We start from the raw sequence: 21,102 nt of genomic DNA on the forward strand, positions 1-21,102 counted from the left end.
ACTGGAATCACACCAGATTCCCTGCTTTTGCCAAACTGGACTTTTATGCTTCAGGTGTGTCATGCTGGTTAGGGCCGATCATGTCGGAGCTTACCCCTAAGGAAGCAACACCCTGGATTAAATATCCTTGTGTGCCAGAAGTAATACTAACATTCTGGCACATCTGGGCCAAGCAGATAATTTAACAAGGTCCTCTGGCAAGGCTGGGTGACACCTGAGGCCGAGGGGGCTAACCTCACACACCTGCAGAAATTGCGCTGTTTTCCCCAGGTTTACCAGGCATGAGGGCAAACAGGCTGATGAGCCACTTCAAACAGCAGAATGGAGACAACAGAGACAAAGAAAAAGGAGAGAGCTCTCGAACACAGCAGACCTCTTGGCAAAGGGTCAGCAGCATCCTCTCCACCAGTGGAGGAATGCCACATGTGGGGCAAAAACCTCCCGTGCACCTTACAGACAGCAAGACCACCATTCTGCTGTCAGGAGCAGAAGCCACTTTCAATTTTTCAAGATCTATTGATTTTATTTGAAAGTCAGAGAGAAAGATTTTCCATCTACTGGTCCACTGCCTAAATAGCCACAACAGCCAAGCCCGGGACAGGCTAAAATCAGAAGTCAGGAAATCTCTCCTGGTCTCCAAGATGACTCCAATGTTGGGCCCTTTTCCACATCTTTCCCAGGAGCATGAGCAGGAAGCTGAGTTAGAAGCAGAGCTGCCAGGATTCAAACTGGCAACTCTGATATGAGATGTTGAGGTCGCAAGTGGTAGCATAACCCACTGAGCCACACCATCAGCCCTAATAATTTTTAATTTTTTTAAAGATCATTCATCATCCTCTCTTTTCCAGCACAATAAAACTTGCGTTGCAAAGTCTCTCTTATGCATACAAGCCTTTGACAATTTGAAATGTCAGAGAATATGATGTTTCTGAGTTTTGTGTTTACTTACAGCAAATTATTTTCCTTACTTCTAGATAGTTTCAAATTATCTCACACCATAATATTTTAATAAACAATTTTAATATAAAAAAGATACTCCCTTTCCCCTCTCCACACCATGCCCCATGCCATGACCAAGACCACAACTATACAAGCAGAGGCCTACACCAGGGCTCCCAGGCAGGTGGTGAGCTCTGTCTCCAGTGTGGCCCGCCAGGCTACACATCCAGGCCTGAGGCCAGAACGGGGGTTCCTCTGTGCATCTCGCATGAAGGCACTGCTCAGATTGCATGCACGTCCAGCTGGTACCCCCAGCAAACCACCAAGCCACTGACAGAGATGCATCACTACATAATTCTGCTTTTACCTTTCAACATTTTGACGGCCACCGTCTTGCAGGTTGCTGTCTTGTCAATTCCAAAAGCATCGGCTTCCATCACCTGGCCAAAGGCACCACGGCCAAGAGGCTTCCCTAGAGTCGAAAATAAGAGCAACACCATCATGGACGAAGGTCGCTTCAGCACCCACATCACCTGCCGGGATCTCAACTACATCCTTATACATCCAAGTTTATCATAAACAGTCACTCCCTTGACCTGGCTTAGTTACTGAACAACCCACTTTCACTTTGAAAAATATCTCCTTGGATGACTATGTAAGAACTCTACTTCTGAGTGTGTCTACACAGCTGATTACTCGACTGTAAGAAATGACATTGAGATTTCTAACCCAAAATTCAACAGCTGAAGAGCCTACGACTGTCATCATCCCAAGGGAGGAAGACTGACTCTGGAAACTCACATTAACCACCATGGTGAACGTACCTAACTTCAGCCGGTCCCTGGGAAATTCCCATTTGCTGGCATCGTAAGGCAGGCGCTCACAGTGCTCGTCCAAGGGCAGTTCATCTGGATCCATGACGATGGACAAGTAGCCCGTCTTCAGTTCCCCTCCATTGGCCTGGAAAGCAATTCAGCTCCCAATCACACATGCCTCGTTGTTGGGCTGTTGTTTTGCAGGCCTATTATTATTGTTTATGGGAGCCTCGTTCCTGAGGTCTTACTTCCCAACAAAACACATGGCCTCAAAGTGTCGTCCTATTATGGTCTTGTTTCCAGGGTTCCTCCACCCTGCCTCCAATAGACTCAGAATTAAGCTTTTAAAATCTTAATTATACTGGACATTCCAAGCGGTTTCCTCCCCTTTAACAGCTCCTATCAATTAAAGCCCAGTGGTGGAGCCAAAGAAAAGTGGGCAAGAATGTTATTGTATTGTAATCAAAATGTGCCCATTGAGTCAACAACAATGGGAAGAAACAATTCAAAGAACCCCAGTCAACTTGCATTAATCAGGAGAGGCAGCATGCAATGGACAGAAGGGCAGGGATTCTGTACCCGCTTCACGGTCCGCAGGACGATGACAAGGAGCAGCCAGAAGAACATGGCAATCACCGCCGTGCCAACGAGAATAATGACTTCCAAGTTGGTCTTTTCCTGGGCACCTGGGAAACACAATCGAATGGGCATCAAGTGTTGGAAATGCACCGCATTTGACCTAAAATGACAAAGCTCAATGCTAACCCAAGTGTTGAAATTTACCAGCTTGGAAAAGGCCCAGAGCACAATACCCACAGAGCCCTAACTCAGGTGGAGACTGCAGAATTTTCATGGGAAAGTGAGGAGCGTGTGAAGCATTGCTCATAAACACCTTCAACAAGAGAATCCAGAGGTAAATGAGGGGAGAACATTGTTATTGACGAGAGGAGAGGACAGCATCGCGGCACAGCAGATAAAGCCACATCCTGCAATATTGGAATCTCATACGGGTGCCAGTTCATGTCCCTCGTGCTCTAGTTCCAATCCAGCTCCCTGTTAGTGGCCTGGGAAAAACAGTAGAAGATGACCCAAGTGTTTAGGCTCCTTGCAGCCAAGTGCAAGACTGGGTGAAGCTACTGGCTCCCAGATAGGTCTGGTCTAGGCCTGGTCTATCCCTGACTATTGTGGTTATCTGAGAGTGAATCTGCAAGTGAAAATGCAAGACTCTCTCTCTCTCTGTCTAACTCTGCCTTTCAAATAAATATGTAAATCTTTGGAGGAAAAAGAAACACCACTGTCTTAAAACACAAACACAGAAAGTTGCTAAAAGAAAGAAAAGCAGACTTAGATGGAAAGAAAATACCCACATCTAAAAAGAGTTTATTACTTGAAGAGAATGAAAGTCCACCTTTTTTCCTGACTATTACATTCTAATCTGTGTAGCATCTGAAAAGCAACCATTAAAGAAATCAAGTAGCTGGGCCAGAGTTGGCTTGCAATACCAGCATCCCAGTTCAGAGTGTCAGCTCAAGTCCCAGCGGTTCCACTTTCAATCCAGCTCCCTGCTGATGTTCCTGGGGAAGGTAATGAAAGATCACCCACTCATGTGGGAGACCCGGATGAAATGTCTGACTCTTGTCTTTGGCCCAAACTGAATATTATGGAAATAGAGAGTGAACCAGAAAATGGGAGAGTCTCTCACTGCCTTTCAAATGAAAGAAAAATCTATAAAAAGATATCAAATAGAACAAGAAATCCTTCAAGTGCAGAAGTTCTCATGACCATGAAGCTACCATATACTCATCTCTTAAAACGCCCCATCTTACTTATTCTTCTCGACAACTTCAAATGAACAAAGAGAAAGCCAGAGAAATCTAGCTACTTGATCATGGGTAAGACCAGACAGCGGTCTGGTCAAGAGTTCAAGGTCTGTCCCACATGAACCACCGTAGCCACTGCCACAGTGCAGCATCCTGAGCAAGGCAAGGAGCTAAGCTGACCCCCGCAGCGCTGGCCTGGCTAGGGGTGTCTAAAACCACTGGAGTGAGGATAGAGAAGATGCTGGGGAGGAGAGGTGTTCGGGGAGCCAGAGGACCGCCTCTGAGAAGGGGAATTCCAGGAAGGAGCATGATTGACAAGGCGGTGAGAAGGGAGCAGTGGCTGCTACCGACTCCCATCAGAGGAGCACACAACAAGAGTTGAACCAGGCCACAATCTGGCAGCAGACAAAAGCAAGCTAGCTACAAACTACCACTTCACTGCTGAGAGACAAGAGCAAGTTACATGTGGAAGTGTAGATTCTGTGTCTTGCGAGCCTTGGGAAGTCCTCTTCTACTCAGAACTTCAACAGAAAGTAGAATGTTCAAAGATTCCTTGGCCCATCTAGGTTGTGCGTTAATATTTCCAGAAGAATACCTGGGAATCTAGCTGGAGTGCTAAATAGTTGCTTCTCCTGTTCTTGGAATCTTCCCCAAAGAGCAAGTCTCTGTGAGCTCGGTGCCAGGGCTCCAAAGCTGGGCACCCGCAGCAACAGCCAACAGTTTCCAGAGATAAGCAGCACACCGGAGAGAAGCTTGGTGTCTCCCTAACATTCGCCCAAAAGCACAACTCACTTTGGAAGCGATCAAACCACCATGTCTTTGGAAATGTCTCTTTGCAGGTGCAGCTAAGGAAACAGTAATGTGGCCACAGGTGGAGAGACATGTCAGTGTTTCCAGGGCAGCGCATGGTAATGCAGATTCAGCAGCTGACAGGGGCCAACATCTAGACTTGAAGTGACAAGGGAGGCTGAGTTCAGACAACTCCCAACCACCCTTCCATCCCAACTTCAGCCTCACAACCCAACTGGTGGGTTCTACAAAATGACACAGAAATCCACTTCTTGGGATAAAATATTCTGTCCCCTGTTGCTATCTGAGAAAGTGTCTGCTTTCCCATCACTCCTGCATATACACACCAGTTTTCTTTCAGATTGATGTCACAACCCAACATTGCCCATTTCAGAAAAGCAAGGGCCTATTGTTCATGAACGAATCTTAATTATCTTCAGTCCCATGAGAACTGCAAAGCTTTGAGAAGATCTGCATAGCTCTGACCTTCATGATGAGGCCACTGGTTTTCAAATAAATATAGAGGTGTCCTTTCTATAAAATAATTGGGGCATTCAAACCAAGACAGAATCAGGGAGAAGAGGGCCTGGCCTGGCTAAGAATTTTCTCACAGCAAGAATTTCAGGGGTAGGAAATATAATGCAAGCAAAATTGAGACAATGTTAAGTTTTTTGGTTAAAAGAATAAATAGTATTAAAGAAAACTTACAACATGAAGAATGAATAACCCTAATCTAAATCCCAACTGCTATAAAAACAGAAATTGTTTGAGTGTGGACACGACAGCCCACTGCAGAACGCAAGTGCAGGAGCTGGCTTTGTGGTACAGTGGCTCAAACCTCTGTTTGTTGCACAAGCATCCTATATCGGGGCACTGGTTCAAGGCCTGGCTGCTCCATTTCCAATCCAGATTTCTGACAATCACTTGGGGAAGGTACTTGGTCCCCCTATCACTCATATGGGAGACCAGGATGGAATGCCTGGCTCATGATTTCAGCCTGGTTCAGACCAGGTTGTCGTGTCCATATGGAGAGTAAACCAGCAGATGGAATATTGTTCATTCTCTCTATCTCTCTGTCTCACTCTCCCTCTTTTCTTCTCTATCCCAAGCAAACAAAACAAACTGTTTTCAAAAGAAAATGCAAGTGTGCTAAAAACAGTGCATATAATTACTTTAGGTTATATGTACAAAGTGTATCAGACATATAAACGCAGACTTGGGCCCAGCTCCAAGGCATCTAGTAGGCACGTGCAAGTATCTCAAAATTTTAAAACATCTCAAATCTGAAATGTGTCTGACCCCAAGAATTTTGGAGAAGGGATCCTCAATCTCCCAATGAAAGAACACCCAAAACACCCCAAGTGTGTGAGGCTGTGTAAGACAGAAGCCGCTGCGCCCATGAACTGCCACAGACCTTCAACGATGAAGAACACCTCTGCTTTCACACATCCAAGGATGCTGCACGCCTGGCAGGTGTAGAGGCCTTCGTCCTCCTTCCTCACTCTGCGGATGGTGAGATTCCGGTTCCCATCTTTCAACACGATGCCTACCACAGGAAGAAAGGAAGTATCCTGACATAAGATGACGTGGTCTGTGATCTTCTCCAGGAAAAAAATCTCAAAAGTGCACATGCTGCCTTTCTGATTCTGAAAGCCAATGCTGACTCAACCTCCATACAAATTCAGCCAGCACCTTCAGGATCTGGCCCCGAAGCTATGCCATGCGGCACACTGGGTTATCCTAAATCTGCTTTGGTCCCCCACCTTCAATCAAATCAAGAAACCATTTGGCATTTGGAAACCTCCCTGGGAAAAGCCTGCAGAGAACAGCAAAGTGCACACACCTGAGTCTTCCACAAGTGTCTCGTTATCTTTGAACCACGTGAACTGTGGAGGAGGATTCCCAGATGCTGTGCAGGAAACTTCAATGGTCTCGCCAATGCTTGTGGTCTGATTCTCTAGATTCCCGGTGATCACGGGTGCCATCCGCTCTGCACACGAGGAAAGAGCCACAGGACACGCAGTTAGCTGCAGCGTTTGGAACACAACAGACACCGGCCATGGTACATACCACCGGCCTCGGAGCAGAATACGATGAAGTGAGAGGACCATTCGGAGTTCTCGGTGTCTCTCACCAAAGACACCAGTGAGTCCAGCAAAAATCACACCACAAAGCCAGGAGGTCACCTCAACAGATCTTTTTCCTATAACCAGACAAGGCTTCCTAGGGGAAATCTGCCTTCTGTGAACATTCTAGAACCTTACCCTGCTCCTTTTGGAAAAGGATCAAACTTGGTTAAAATTCCCAAAACCAAGAATGCCTCCTAATTAACTTGGCAACTTTTGACAAAACTCGTCTATTTCTATGCGTGCTCACTACTCAAGTTATAAGACACACAGAATAGGGCTGTTAGTCTTATTTCACAAATGAAATAGCTGCAGTTTCTGGCAGTTAAACAGCTTGCCCAAGCACCAGTAACTAAGTCAGCAGGGGCACTAATAATAGAATCTAGTGAGCTGAAAAGACCAGTTCCCAGGTGCTGTCTCTAATAAAACACAAACAAACAAAACAACAACCATCCAGGATTGGCCCAGGATTTGGGGGGCATTTGTTGCAACACTAGAGAGTTTTTGGATAACTTATGTGTGCGGTTGAAAAGCCATGGAAACATCTTGTGCAAAGCAACTAAAGATCCTGACACTACAGGAGTCATCGCAGCCATTAGCAACAGATGACCTTCCCAGGGCACTGCATGAGGGACTGAAGTAAATGTCCTAAGAACAGAATTTAGGAAAACAACCACGGAGTCCTCGGGGAAGCAAGCCAGCTCACGGTGAGCATGCCCTCGCTGGGCACAGCAACACAGGAGCTTCTTTGCCTGTCTTTTGAACTCTCTGTGACTCTGGCATCAGCCCAGTCACCAAAGTCAACAGAGATTATGTGGTCATAGACGCAGCGTGACCGGAAAGCCCTGGGAAGGACATGACCCAGGAGCAGCCCTTCACTCAGCAGCTGGCTGTCACAACCAGCAACGTTGCATAGCGCCTGTGTGGGAACAGCCATGGAAGCAGGCCTATGCCTTGGGGCAAGATGCTATTGCTTGAAAACATTTGGTAAAAACAAGGTTCCCCAGGCAGTTCCCTTTCTGTACAATAAAGCACAGAAGAGAGATGCATCCTGGGAGTACCACCAGAAAGATAAGGAAAGAAGTGGAAAATGGGACAAAGAATGATTCCCAGATCTACTTGGTTTCCAACAGAAACAGACCTGGCTGCCCAGTTCGTGTACTAGGCACGTGCAAGTATCTCAGGTACAAAAGCTCAGTAGGGAATTTGTAAATTGCCTTCACATTGGAAAAGCATCCCAAGGCTTGGGCCACTTGAGACAGGACTCAGAAGGCCAGTGGAGGACTCTTCCAGATCCATCGTCACACCCCTCACACAGCAACGTCTCCTAGCATCTAGTCTGCACCACTTTGTCCTGTGGCTTGTGCTCTAGCAGAGAGCGAAGTAGACAATGAGCTCCCTTCTCATGGCCACAAAGCCCACACTACACTGTAACTACTGGCAGTCACCTCTTATCTCACCCTGTCCATCTCGTCCAACCCTGCAAATTTTTGGCACTCCTCCAGCTCACAGCATGCATTTCACAAGCAGGTGTCACCTTGAGTCAGCAAATGCCCAAGAATAAAGCAAAAAAAAAAGTTACACTGTCACAAACATTGGAAACATTCTGCTTCTCAGTGCTTTTTAATACATCATTTCATCATTATTAGCTTTTTTATATATAAGCCTGGAAGATTTTAAGTGCATAAGAGAAGGGTGTACCGATCTGCTTCGCAAGCTTTTTAAGACAATAAGCTTCACCCAGCACCTAATATCGTTACATTTAAAGCATTACGACAGACATGAACTGCAATCATACCTAAGACTAGAAGTTGCCTGACCACACATCGCCTCTTCTTGGTCTTCCTGTCTTGAGCAAAGCAGACGTAGTGGCCTTGGTCCTGCAGGGACACGTTCTGCAGCTCGGTGATGGCAATATCACTCGTGCCATTGGAGAACACGGTCGTGTTGAGCTTCACAAAGGTGTCCACGTGCTTGCAGATGGGCGAGGGCAGCTCCACGGTGTGGATGGGCAGAGCCTGGGGGCTGAGCCTGTACCAGGTGAAGTTCTCGAATGTGCTGCGGTCTGTGGAGCACCACAGAGACACACTCTCCTGCTCAGTTGGCTGTGGGCTCGGGTGTACAGTGATCTCAGGACCGCCTGTGACAGAAAGCCAAATGGTAGATGAGCTGCCCCAGGTACTCATTGCATCTCTATGTTGAACTTTAAAAAAAAGTTTCCGGAATTATTATTATTATTATCATCATCATCATTGGTAAAGCAGATCAGAATTACAGCGAAGGAGAGACAGAAAGAAAGATTTTCCATCTGCTGGTTCACTCCCCCAAATGGTTACAATGGCCAGAACTGCGCCAATCTGAAACCAGGAGCCAGGAGCTTCTTCTGGGTCTCCTATGCAGGTACAGGCTCCCAAGGCTTTGGGCTGTCTTCTACTGATTTCCCAGGCCACAGTCAGGGAGCTGGATGAAAAAGTGGGATAGCTGGACCACAAACCAGCATCCATATAGGTTCCTGACACTTACAGGGAGAGGTTTAGCCAACTGAGTCATCCTACCAGGCCCAGAAATGCAGGTTTTAAGATTAAAAGAAAGAAAGTGGACGGGGGTTGGAAGAGGGAGTTATGATGCAACAAGCTAAGCTGCTGCTTGCTACACCCACATGCCCTCTCAAAGCGCCAGTTCAAATCCTGGCCTCGCCTCTTCCCATCCAGCTTCCTGCTACTGAATCATGGCAGGCAGCAGAGGATGACTCAGGTGCTTGGGTGCATGCCTCCCAGGCTGGTGGGAGCATGTGAGCAGTGAGGCAGCGAGGGGAAGACTCTCCCTCTCTGTAAGTGTGCATGGGCGTTGGGCAGGGGAGGGCGGGGGGAGAGTATCAGTGTCTCTAGCTTTTAACTAGATGGAGAACAATGGACTAAATAAAATACCCCATGGCAGATTCAGATGACTCCTGACTTACTATGAAGCCTCTTGGGGGTCTTTAACTTCATGGTGGTATGAAAGAGTACCTGGGCAAACACGGTTCCTCACCTTCAGTACAAGGTCCAATCCATCACATGAGCTAGTCAACATCTTATTCTGAAATCGGCTATGACTTAGGTAATTCTGCCTGACTGTAGGCTGGTGCAAGTGTTTGGGGCATATCCAAGGCCGGCTGGGACAAGCTGTGGTGTTCTAATGGGTAGTGTTATTACAATGTATTTTCAATTTATGACGCTCTAAACTTAAGATGACGACATCTGGATGGAACCCCAGTGTAAGTCAAGGAGCTAATCATAATGTAGAATTTGAAAACTCAGTTCCCTGTTAGTGCATAACATTCAATGGCATGGAAGCTACACCACCGATTAGCACAAACTAAGTATTCCATCCAATACAGCTAGCTGAGGTTTAGCCATAAAACAAGAGGAACCTGCAACTAAGGTTTGCTGGTTTGCAAAATTAACAGTGGAAGGAGAGAGTTCTCCTGTATCATCTGTTTGCTTCCAGAAAATTAAACTGGCCTGCTGTTGTACAGCCAAGGGCACCAAGCTTTACCCATTCTCAGTTAGCCACACAGCATGCCAGATCCTCCCGACCAAGGCGCAAACACAAGCATGACACAGGTTGCAGCTTAACACACTCTCACCCCAGGGGAGGCGGTGGTAGCAGCATTTGGACGGTTGCATAAATGCATCAGCAACAATTCAATCCTTCTACCATGATGCCATTCCACTTACAACAGGAGCTGAGAGACCACCCTGGGAGGGATCCCACCCAGCTGGTGAGAAAGTGGTACTTACGTGTCACGTGGAAGGGGATGACCCTCTCCCCTCGCCCAGCTTTGTTGATGGCTTCACATTTGTACAACGCTGACACGTTTGCCGCTTGGATGATGAGGGTGCTCACGGTCTGCAAGAGAAACAAGCCCAGGTCACAAGCAGTGCAGGCTGGGCGTGCTCCAGGGCCCCCAGGTCACAAGCAGTGCAGGCTGGGTGTGCTCCAGGGCCCCCCAGGTCACAAGCAGTGCAGGCTGGGCGTGCTCCAGGGCCCCCCAGGTCACGAGCAGTGCAGGCTGGGTGTGCTCCAGGGCCCCCAGGTCACAAGCAGTGCAGGCTGGATGTGCTCCAGGGCCCCCCAGGTCACAAGCAGTGCAGGCTGGGTGTGCTCCAGGGCCCCCAGGTCACAAGCAGTGCAGGCTGGGCGTGCTCCAGGGCCCCCCAGGTCACAAGCAGTGCAGGCTGGATGTGCTCCAGGGCCCCCCAGGTCACAAGCAGTGCAGGCTGGATGTGCTCCAGGACCCCCCAGGTCACAAGCAGTGCAGGCTGGGCGTGCTCCAGGGCCCAGGTCACAAGCAGTGCAGGCTGGGCGTGCTCCAGGGCCCCCAGGTCACAAGGAGTGCAGGCTGGGCGTGCTCCAGGGCCCCCAGGTCACAAGCAGTGCAGGCTGGGCGTGCTCCAGGGCCCCCCAGGTCACAAGCAGTGCAGGCTGGGCGTGTTCTAGGGCCCCCCAGGTCACCTCCTGCAATCCCACCACCCCACCGGCCACAGACAGATCCTTGGAACTGCGATGATACTGGCATGTAGCTCATATGACACTCAACAGAGCATTTCTCTAGCCATGACAGCGATGATGTGTTTTAATCTAACACGACACACACTTCTCATTCTCGGGCTTGCAAAATCAGAACCCTTACAGCAGATGCACAGCTGCAGCGTGGCAGGGCTGCACGTGTCTGCTGAACCATCCACAAGTTAACAGTTCTGTTGAAACCAACTTGAGTCTTATCTCCCAGTCACATTCCCAACATACTTCCCAGACAAGGGAACTTCAAGAAGTTTGTGGAAAACACAATTTAAAAATACATTTATTTTAGCACCAAAATGTTTTTTAACTCCATGCCCAGTTTTTTTTAAATATGCATATAATTCATTTCCTGGAACTTCTGGAAGATCTCTTCTACCACTGTCCCATTCTCCCATCAAAGAGAAAGATGCCGAGAGAGATTTTTCGAGTTAAAGAACTTCCAACTCACTTTATTTTTCCCTTCAATTAGGGCAAACTGATTTTTGTTGACTTCAATTCTATTTCCTCCCTGGAAATCCTCCACATGCCGCCACTCTCTGCAGGTGTGCGGGTTTGTCGCTAAGGAAGAGGGGCTGAAAAGGAGCAAGGGAGAGCAGCATGTTAGCGTTTGGATTTTCTGATGTACTATTTAATAGCTTTCATATCAAACAGTTTTGCTAACATTTCACCACATTCACATCATACATACATACCCCATTCTTACACATAGATACCATACTTTTTTTTCTTAAAAACAAAGAGATTATAGCACAAAATAAGGATTCATGAGGATGATCATATTTGGGGGCAAAAAGGAAGCGTTGTCATGTCCACGGGAGGATTCAATACTAGAGTCAACCATACAGACACAACACAGACCTGGGCGACTGTGTTCTTAGAAACAGCTTCGAGGGCAGCCAGCCACGTCACAAGATGTGGCGCCAATTAAAAATAGGCCTGGGCAGAGCAGGGAAGGCTCAAGGCAGACTCAGGATACAAGAGGGAAGCGGCTATTTTGGGAACAGCCTCCATTCAAAATCACCAGGAGACAGGCAGACTCGTGTTCATTCAAAGGCAAGCAAGGCAAGGAAGCTTAGAAGTCATCGGGCGCCTCCAAGTAATTTCTCAGGACTGTGGCCTTTGTGTAGGAAATGGCCAGCACCTGAGGAAGAAGCTCGTTGTGGCCATTGCAAAAACAACAACAGGAAGTGGACTGCTGGCGGGGTTGGTGGACAGTTTGTTGTCCTGTTGTGTCCCACGAGGATGTCTGCACTTATGAGAGAGCTTGATAAACTGCCTGAGGCTCCAAGGGCTGGGCTCTAGCCACACCCGGAGCCCTTCCATGGGATTTCCTCGGAGAAGCAGCCCTACTCACTGACCAGGAAGAGCACTGCAATAGCGAACACTTCAGTGAAGAAAAAGCAAAGATTAAAAATCATCACGGTGCTGGTTCGAGTCCCAGCTGCTCCGCTTCTAATCCAGCTCCCCGCTGATGCTCCTGGGAAAGCAGCGGAAGTGGTCCAAGCGTTTGGAATGAAGAGCCATGCTCTGGCTTTGACCTGACCTAACCCTAACTGCAGTTGTTACAGACATTTGGGGGATGCACCAGCAGACGGAAGACCTCCGTCTCTCCCTCAGCTCTGCCTTTCAAATACCTAAAATAAATCTTCACAAAAACCAAAAATCATCAAATGGAGAAAATCAGTTGCTTTTGGAGAAGTGTACACAGGACTACCCCCAAAAACACAGCTAGCTACCCACCAAAGGTGGGTACAGCCCCGGACCAAAGTGGGGCAGCCCCAGACCACCAAAAACAGCTCTGAACAAGACACGAGTGAGAGAGAGGAAGTGTCAGGGGCACCACAAGGGTGGCCTTCCTGGCGTCCAACAGAGTCCTACCAGGCTGCATCACAGCACCTGCTCAGCAGCAGGAAACAGCACGTGGCCACGTACCTGGCCAGGTCGGAGCACTCCTCCTCCAGCTGCCAGTACCAGCGGATGTGGTGCGGCGGAGGGAGGGCATAGATGGTGCAGGTGAGTGTCTGCGAGGTGCCATACTGGTAGGAGTCCACGGGCGAGATCAGAGACTTCTCCCCAATCTGCGGCGGCACTGCAGATGGGAAACACAACTCCTGAATGACGACAGTGGAGGGAGGGCTTGGCGACTCAAGCAGCCTTCTCTAAGCACTCAAGTTTTGGTTTTTAACTTTCTCACGTTTTACTCAGCCTGCAATGTATTTGTGTCCTTTTCTTTATAGGAACCAGTGTGACATTTTAAGACATGTAGATGGCAGGATAGAGTTTTGTGAACTCTAGTCCCCCCGCTGTGCTGGGGAGCTTCGGCACTTAACATCTTCTAGAATTTTGTGTCTGCTTTCTAGAACAGGAACTCTGAGACGAAGGGACACAAAAAGACAGCAGCAAGCCATGGCTAAGATGGGACTCCTCGAGTCGTGCCACCTTGCCTCGGTGTTTCTACCTTGCAGATGTGCTTCTCCCTGCTGTTCCAGGCAAGATGGCTGCAAATCTACGGCAAGGACACGGCTGGACCAGCACGCTGCTGCGTGTACGGGGGAGTCCAGCCAGAGAGATGCCAAACGCTTTACATCTATTCATTCACTTAATCCTCGCAACCAGTTACCGTCCCCTTCGTACGAGTGAGAAACATGAAAACAGAAACGCCACAGGGCCTGCCTGGTACCAAAAGATAGATACCAGATAACAAGTAGCAAGCCATGGGACAGACATGAGAACCCAAGCCCTCAAATCCCTAGAACACTATGGCTATGGTCAAGCCACGACTCTGCCCCCCTCCCTTGCTCTTTCCCTCTTCTCCTCCTTCCTTCCTTCCCTTTTCCAATCTTTCTTCTTTCCTGTCCCTGCCCACCGCATGTCCCAGGTTGCACTTTCATAACCCGACTCCTGTTCTCTGCGTCTTTCCTAGAGCAGGGTCAATGCTAGGTGAATCAGATGTGTGGGGACTTCACAAATGAATGAAATGAGGGCTAATTTCCTGCCCACATTTCCTTCCTTATTCCTCAATGTCCCGGTGTCTTTCTCTTCTTCAACCCCTGCACCCTCGCTGCACCTAAGCATCTGTTCAGAACACATGATAATAAAACTCAGCACAGGGGGCAGGGGGAAGGAGGGGTGCCAAGTTTCACGAAATGTCAAGGAGTAGGGGCTACAAGGCCCTGGGTGTCAGTGTTGCAAGAGAATATCCAGACGTTTGACTGAGGCAGCGCAGAAGCATTAAACTATGTTCAGAGCGAGACATCCCTGGATTTGCTCCGAGGGAGAAAGTGCTCTGGCAAGATGAGGCTTGTTAAATCCTGTGTTCTGCATGCCTGCTGACCGGCAATGTACGTTAGCATCTGTACAAAGCTTCCAAGAAGTTTTGCAATAAGGAAATGTATTGCACATCCCCACAAGCATGTGCCACATGCACTGGATCATTGCACCATTCTTTCCCCTATATCAACCTCTTTTATATGCCTTTCCATTTGGGAAAACCAATCACCCTTATATCAAAAACCTACTATCTTCCCTCCAGCTCAGAGTCAATCGCTGGACTCCTAAATGAGAAAGTTTCCAAGCAAGCCCGAAAACCCTCTGAGTTGGAACCTGCCCCATGCCTTACTGAAGCATCAACCACAGCTTTGAACTTCAAGGAGACAAGCCCCACACATCTGTGGGCCAGGCGTGCAGCTCCACGAGACGGGAGCACAGCTCCTGTGGCCCTGGGCTGACCACTGTCCCTGGAGGCATTCTGGTTTTCACAGCATTTGGCCATCGAGTGAAGCAGCTGTTTTCATCTTGTACTTAGCCACCACACAGTTCATGGGCATGGCAGCTGGAGCAAAAGTACGGCTCTGGAGAACATGCTGTCCCACATCTCATTTCAAATCCATCGCCCCGTTCATTTCTATACACATTTGTGTGGGTGATGCAGCAGGGCATGAAGGAGTGGCTTAGTGGGTGTGGAAGGACAAAACCAGGTGGAGCCAAACATGGACAGAGAGAACTGAGTTGACTCACCGTTCACAACCAAAGACACCACGTGGCTCTGCCTCTCCCCCGTGATGGGGTTGGTGAGGATGATGGTGTAATTCCCAGTGTCTTTTTCGCTCGCTTCCATGATGGTCAGCACATGTCCCACCTTAATTGTATGGTTGGACTCCAGGAGTCTTCCATTTTTATACCTGTGATAAAAAAAAAAAAACAGCATTTAGTGTGGACAGAAGGATTTTTTTCATGAGAAACAACCCTTTTCATCTCTTTCCCACACTGACCATTTGATCTCAGGAGATGGGTAGCTGATGTATTTCACAGGAATCCGTACTCGCTCTCCCACCGTGACTTCCACCAGAGATTCCATGCCACTCCCAAAAGCAACAAAAGGCTTTTCTGGAAGAAAACAGAAGTCATCATTGTCAAGACTGTCAGCATATGGGGAGGAGTGCCTGCTGTGGTGATTAAGGGTAGAGAGTAGGTAAGATTGTGGGATTCCCCACCTTCTCCTTGCCGAGGTCACATGCCAGTAACTCCATCCACGTCCCCTGTCTTGGTATACCCTTTTATCCTGTCCCAGTGCACACCCCTGCAAGCCTGCTGGTTGCTTGGAACTCAGTTCTAGCACTTTCTCCTCTCGATACCTTTAAGTCCTCCTGTGGTACCCCATCTACCTTGCTCCCTTGACACTCCCTACACACCACCCTCCTCATACCACTTGTTGATGCGCCACAAGACCACCCTCAGGACTCTCTAACCATCCTCCAACCTCAGAGCTAGATGACCATTTGTGTATCTCCTGATTCTCTAGCTCCTGCCTGATTTCTCTAGGTTCTAGGTTTACACACTGAAGCCCCACTTGTGTGTCTAGTCAGGAAATCACCCAAGATGGCCTCCCCAAATCCCACTCTCCTCTCCCCCCGTCCCACCAATCTTCCCTCTCCCAGTCAATCCTACCACCAAGCTCAGAGTCGTCTGCCTCTATTTTCCCTATTTTCCTTTTGTACCTGCAGCCAATGAACCATCCAGCAGGTCTTGGGGGCATGTTCTTCTAAATTCATTCAGAAAATATCACTTGTCACTAGCTGCACCTCTGCCCCCTCTGTACCTTGCAGTTCAGTCATTGCCATTAGCCTCCTGGCTCCTGGCCTAGGTGTGCCCTTACCTGCCTGAAGCAGTCCCTACAGCAGAGCAACCTATAAAAACCAAGCTAGGACACCTCTCTCTCTTGTTCATTCATGCCCTTTTATAAAATCCAGAATCATAACCAAAGCTTCTAAGTAGGTTGCCATATAAAACACCATGAGCATTGAGAAATGACCTTGAATGGAAAAGAATGAATGAATAACGAAGTCACTCAAGATGCCACAAAGAGTAGTGGAATTCTACTTTCTCCAATTTGCAGAGCTTACGATTACTCAAGCATACCTCTCAGGCTTGTGGGAAATTAGTACAAATGCCTTGGATTACCATGGTAATAATGCTAACAGCAGCGACAAGTGTGACAATATTTAGGGTGCATTTACTAGGTTAACTTATCTTGTGTCTAAAGTGTGCCTCTGAAACCAAGTCCCTGACTCCATGGCTATGCTCCTGACCTCCACACCCTGTGGCCTCTCTGCTAAAAGCTCAAACATCTCTTCTGAATGACCCAAACAGGAGCAGGATGAGAGGACATTTGGCCCACACTCGTACCAGAGTATTTGGGGTTGTATCCTGGCTCCACTCCCAGACCTAGCTTCCTGCTCCAGTACTCGCTAGGAAGCAGCAGGTGAAGGCTCCATTAGCTGTGCCCTGCCACCCACATAGGACACCTGGCTCTTGCTTTAGCCTGGCTCAGCCCTGGCTGTCGCAAATGAGAACCCATACATTCTCTCTCACTAGTCAACTCTAACTTACTTAAATTCTCCCAGCAGAGCCATATCCCCAAGGGGACTGTGCCTTACCATGGACCCTGACGAAAGTGCGATTCCTCTTGGTCATCAGCCCACTGGACGCTGCACAGGTATACCAGCCTTGGTCACTCCGCGTTACACTCTCAATCGTCAGCACACTCAAAAACTTCTTCATCTCATTCCCAGACTGCGTTTTTAGGTCCCGGTTTACAGGTTTCTTATGCTGATGCCAAAAAAAGGGCGGGGAGGAGTTGATACAATTGCCAAATTGCCAAAGTCCAGCATAACAGGACCTGGTAGCTTCTCGAGACCCAGAAGACCAAGTCTTCACCATCAGCAAACACTAATCAGGGACTTTCAGCATTAAACTACAAATAGATTTGGCTTCAGGAGACTCCAATGGAACCAACCATTTCATAAACCTTAAGGAGCAGGAATGAGATGGATGTAAACAGCAGAAGGACAAGCAGATATGACCTTGATTTAAAAGGAGCTGTGTCATGTCAGATCTTAAGAAGTTCTCTTAAAGGGGAAATGGACCAAATACTTTGGAGGACAATGGGTTATGCCACCTCCTATGATGTCAGCATCCCATGAGTGCAGATTCAAATACTGCCTGCTCCACTTTCAGTCCAAATCCCTGCTAACGTACCTTGGAAAGCAGAGGGAAATAGCCCAAATGCTTGGACCCTTAAAACCCCTTGGGGGGGCCCAGATCGAAGTCCAAGTGCCTGGTTTAACCCTGGCCCAGTCCCAACCATTGTAACCATTTGGAAAGTGAATCAGTATATGGAAGATCTCTCTCTCGCTTGCTCGCTCACTCACTTTTTTACTTTCTCTGTAACACTGCTTTTCAAATAAATAAGATTAGGGTGAAAAATCTTCAGAGGGCAAACAGCTCAACATGGAAAGATGCAATTGTAACAGAAAACCAACACTCATGGGCTGCTTGGAGCAGTGACGGGCAGATCTTCTTGCTGATTAACATTGAATGCAATTCTTTTTAAGCGAGTGCATATATGAGTATGTGTGTGATGAGGTCCTTACATTTCATCTGGCCAGAGAACCCCTCACTCCAGAAAACTTGGTTGAGCTTATTATCAAAGCCGACAGGGATCTGTTTTGAAATGCCAGTGTTACCTTCGGAGAAGGGTATTCCCAGTTGAAGTCCAGTCCCACGTTGAGCTCGGTTCTCGCTGTACAATTTAAGACAAGCTTCTGCCCCACAGATAGCTCCACTTCGTGAGCGGGGCTCATCACCACATCATATATCCTGTACCCTAAAGCAGAGTTGGGTGGGGGGACACACAGTGAGAGGCAATGCAAGCCTATAGCTTGGCACAGTTATTTTTTAATAATGCAGCTTTTTAAATTTCCACTCCATTTTCCCTCCAAAGGTTTCATAAATATTTGGGAGCCTCTGGGAAAGGGCCCTATAGATTTACAAAGCAGTGCTTCCAAGGTCCCAGTGCACTGGCAAAGAAGGAAGCTCTGAGTGGTCAGGAGACTGGAACTTTCCACAGAACAGATCCGAATGAGAGACACTGATGCCAAGCCGTGGTCATGCCACTGAACTGCTCACACACTCAAGTGAGAACATTGCTTTTTCCACCTTGCCCTTAGCAAGGAAGGAGAAAACCTCAGGAGCAAATGAAGAGATGAATTTGTGTAATGGCTTGCCCAAAAAGCATGTCCTGAGTTCATACTTCTGTTTTAATATTCCGTGTCCCTGACCCTCTGTCTTCATAGCCAGCATCTTAGCACAGGATTTCGCACTGAACTGTCCAGTGTTCGCAATATGCCAAGGCGAGGTCGTCTTACCTACAACCACAACTATGTACATGATTGACTGGTAAGTCTCGTCGTGAATTTTGGCCTCACAGAAGACCATGCCAGCGTAGCTGATCATGTGGCTGGGGATGGTGAAACCCGTCCTGCTGTCCCAGGAAATTCTGTTGCCATCAGGAACAAACCTCTTTTCTGGATACCTCTGGGAAATTAAAAACAAAAGTAGAAAATATGTAATACAGGACTGTCCACAAGGGAACCTATGTCTGATAATCACTGAAGAACTCATCTTACTAGCAACTGGTTTTATTCATAGTCGTTTTAACCCTTTCTAGAGATTCTTTTAAAACTCACTGTGGATATTACATTATAAATAGACTGTTCATCTTAAGATTACCTCACAATTATAAAACATAGGGCTAGCATTGTGATGCAACAGGTAAAGCCACCATCTACAGTGCTGGCATCCCATCTGGGCACCAGTTTGAGTCCCAGCTGCTCCATTTCAGATCCAGCTTGTTGCTAATGTACCTGGGAAGGCAATGGAAGATGGGCCAAGTGCCAGCTCTCTACCACCCACGTGGAAGACCCAGAAAAAGCACCTGACACCTGGCCCAGCTCCAGCCATTATGACTATCTGGAAAGGAGAATCTCTCTCTCTCTCTCTCTCTTGGCCTTTCTGTAACCGTGCCTTTAAGATAAACAAAACAAATCTTTTTTCAAAAAATGTAAAACCTAAAGGTGATTGAACATGGAACTTACAGCACAAAGTGACACGTTCAGGTTTGAAACGGATCCCAGGCATGGAACCACCACAGTCTTGTTCTCAGTAATGTACACAACTCCGTGTTGGTCACCAACAGAAGCAATAAACGGAGATCTGTAATCTACAAGGAAAATTAATCCCATCAGTAAATCGATATTGTTTCTAGAAAAACTGGTCAGCTTTCAGGTGCATAAGTTCTTGCTAAAGAAGTGATTAGAAATTACACCTCATCCAGACAAGGCGGTCCCAGGTTCATCTTCCGGTAGCCATCTGACACTGTGTGTGTATAAAATGAGAAAGACAACTTCCAGAATGAGGCGAATTCCTTTTGTTAGACCCTTCATCAAATAAAACGCATTTTATTGACATCACATTTTAACAGTCTGTAAAACTCTTTTTGAAAATAAAATGCATTTCCTTTCAAATTTCAAATTAAATCTGTAGACTTGACCCGCAACTTCTGCTAACATTACAAAGCTAATTTTCAATCTTCAGATGAATAGCATAAATATTATAAAATAAGTGAATGACCACCAAAGATCTTGAACAGAAAACAATTCAACGTTTAGGTTTGACCTAGTTATACAAGAGACTACCGAGTGGATGGTTGGAGAATTCTGAGGACTCCTGGAAGATGCTCCCCAAAACAAGTGATGTTCCTGACATAGCCACTGCATCTAGTCTAAGGCTCAACAGTCAATAAGACCTCGAACAACATTTGGAATGCCACCATGCAAAAAGCTGAGAAGAAAACTGAAGGGATGCCACAGTTGTTCCAATGCTATTCACGTGTTGGGGAGTGGCCAGGGCGTCCCTTCTTCCCTAGATGGAGATGACATGGGCGGAGATGCACTGGAAATCTCAGCACGCCTGCCCAAGCCAGCGTTTTCAGAGCACTGGGTGATGTCTGTGCCAGAGAAAGAGTTAATTCAAGCCAAGGGGACAGAGACGCCTAACACCCTTGCAGCAGCCCTAGTCTTCCTTCCTTCCCAGCTGGAAAACTCAGAAACACAGTCAATCAAGTTCCCCACATGCCTCAGCCATTATCTTGGGAGGCCAGCACTCACTTCCTGGCTCCAGCCACGGCTGGAGGGAATGGAGTCAGAAGACGGAGGAAATAAGGTGGGGAGCGGAAGGGACATGAAAGGCTTATCCGGGGGGAACACTGCAGTGTTTGCGTTCCCACTGTTAGCCTTGGTGGCCAAAATCTCGGAGAGCTCTCCTCCTAGAACACTAGGCTTACACAAGAAGCAGGACTTTACGGTATGCCAATGACAGGTACTACACAAACAGTACTGGAGGATGCCACTACTTAACTCTGCCTACCGCTCACCCTTGTGGTATGAAATATGACATAACTTGTTTACAGGGCAAGCCCCAGGATGCTGAATTAATTCTTTGACATAATACTAAAGCTATTCCATAAACCAAATTCTATTTCAGTACTCCTTCCCCCCTGAAAAAAAGCAAATAATAAAAACAACAACCACCCATCCTCTCAAAATCAAATATTTATTGTAACTTGTGGAATGGATTTTTGCTTGTCTCCAGGTTTCCTGAGTTGGGGAGAAGGAAATACGGGGATAGGGTGGGAGAGGCTGAGCCTGT

The 21,102-nt window shown here is 47.5% G+C and overlaps 1 protein-coding gene across 2 annotated transcripts in view; it reads right to left on the minus strand.

Annotated features, from left to right (window-relative positions):
• The window catches only part of KDR (kinase insert domain receptor), a 45,467-nt gene that overhangs the window by 16,775 nt on the left and 7,590 nt on the right, over positions 1 to 21,102 (minus strand). Inside the window, exons 4-18 of one of the 2 annotated variants that reach the window (XM_040966747.1) lie at positions 19,491 to 19,615; positions 18,762 to 18,930; positions 18,082 to 18,220; positions 16,992 to 17,170; positions 15,327 to 15,441; positions 15,073 to 15,236; positions 12,988 to 13,144; positions 11,504 to 11,627; positions 10,272 to 10,380; positions 8,288 to 8,629; positions 6,207 to 6,353; positions 5,778 to 5,909; positions 2,334 to 2,440; positions 1,764 to 1,899; positions 1,307 to 1,411 (exon numbers count right to left, since the gene is read on the minus strand). In XM_040966747.1, the coding sequence (XP_040822681.1) occupies positions 1,307 to 1,411; positions 1,764 to 1,899; positions 2,334 to 2,440; positions 5,778 to 5,909; positions 6,207 to 6,353; positions 8,288 to 8,629; positions 10,272 to 10,380; positions 11,504 to 11,627; positions 12,988 to 13,144; positions 15,073 to 15,236; positions 15,327 to 15,441; positions 16,992 to 17,170; positions 18,082 to 18,220; positions 18,762 to 18,930; positions 19,491 to 19,615 (2,250 nt within the window). Of the gene's footprint in view, positions 1 to 1,306; positions 1,412 to 1,763; positions 1,900 to 2,333; positions 2,441 to 5,777; positions 5,910 to 6,206; positions 6,354 to 8,287; positions 8,630 to 10,271; positions 10,381 to 11,503; positions 11,628 to 12,973; positions 13,145 to 15,072; positions 15,237 to 15,326; positions 15,442 to 16,991; positions 17,171 to 18,080; positions 18,221 to 18,761; positions 18,931 to 19,490; positions 19,616 to 21,102 lie in introns of both variants that reach the window. The other variant, XM_040966746.1, reaches the window with a different exon arrangement.

The sequence above is a fragment of the Ochotona curzoniae genome, unplaced genomic scaffold (genome assembly GCF_017591425.1).
Source record: "Ochotona curzoniae isolate NIBS_2020 unplaced genomic scaffold, NIBS_Ocur_1.0 scaffold_4506, whole genome shotgun sequence".
NCBI classification, from domain to species: Eukaryota; Metazoa; Chordata; class Mammalia; order Lagomorpha; family Ochotonidae; genus Ochotona; species Ochotona curzoniae.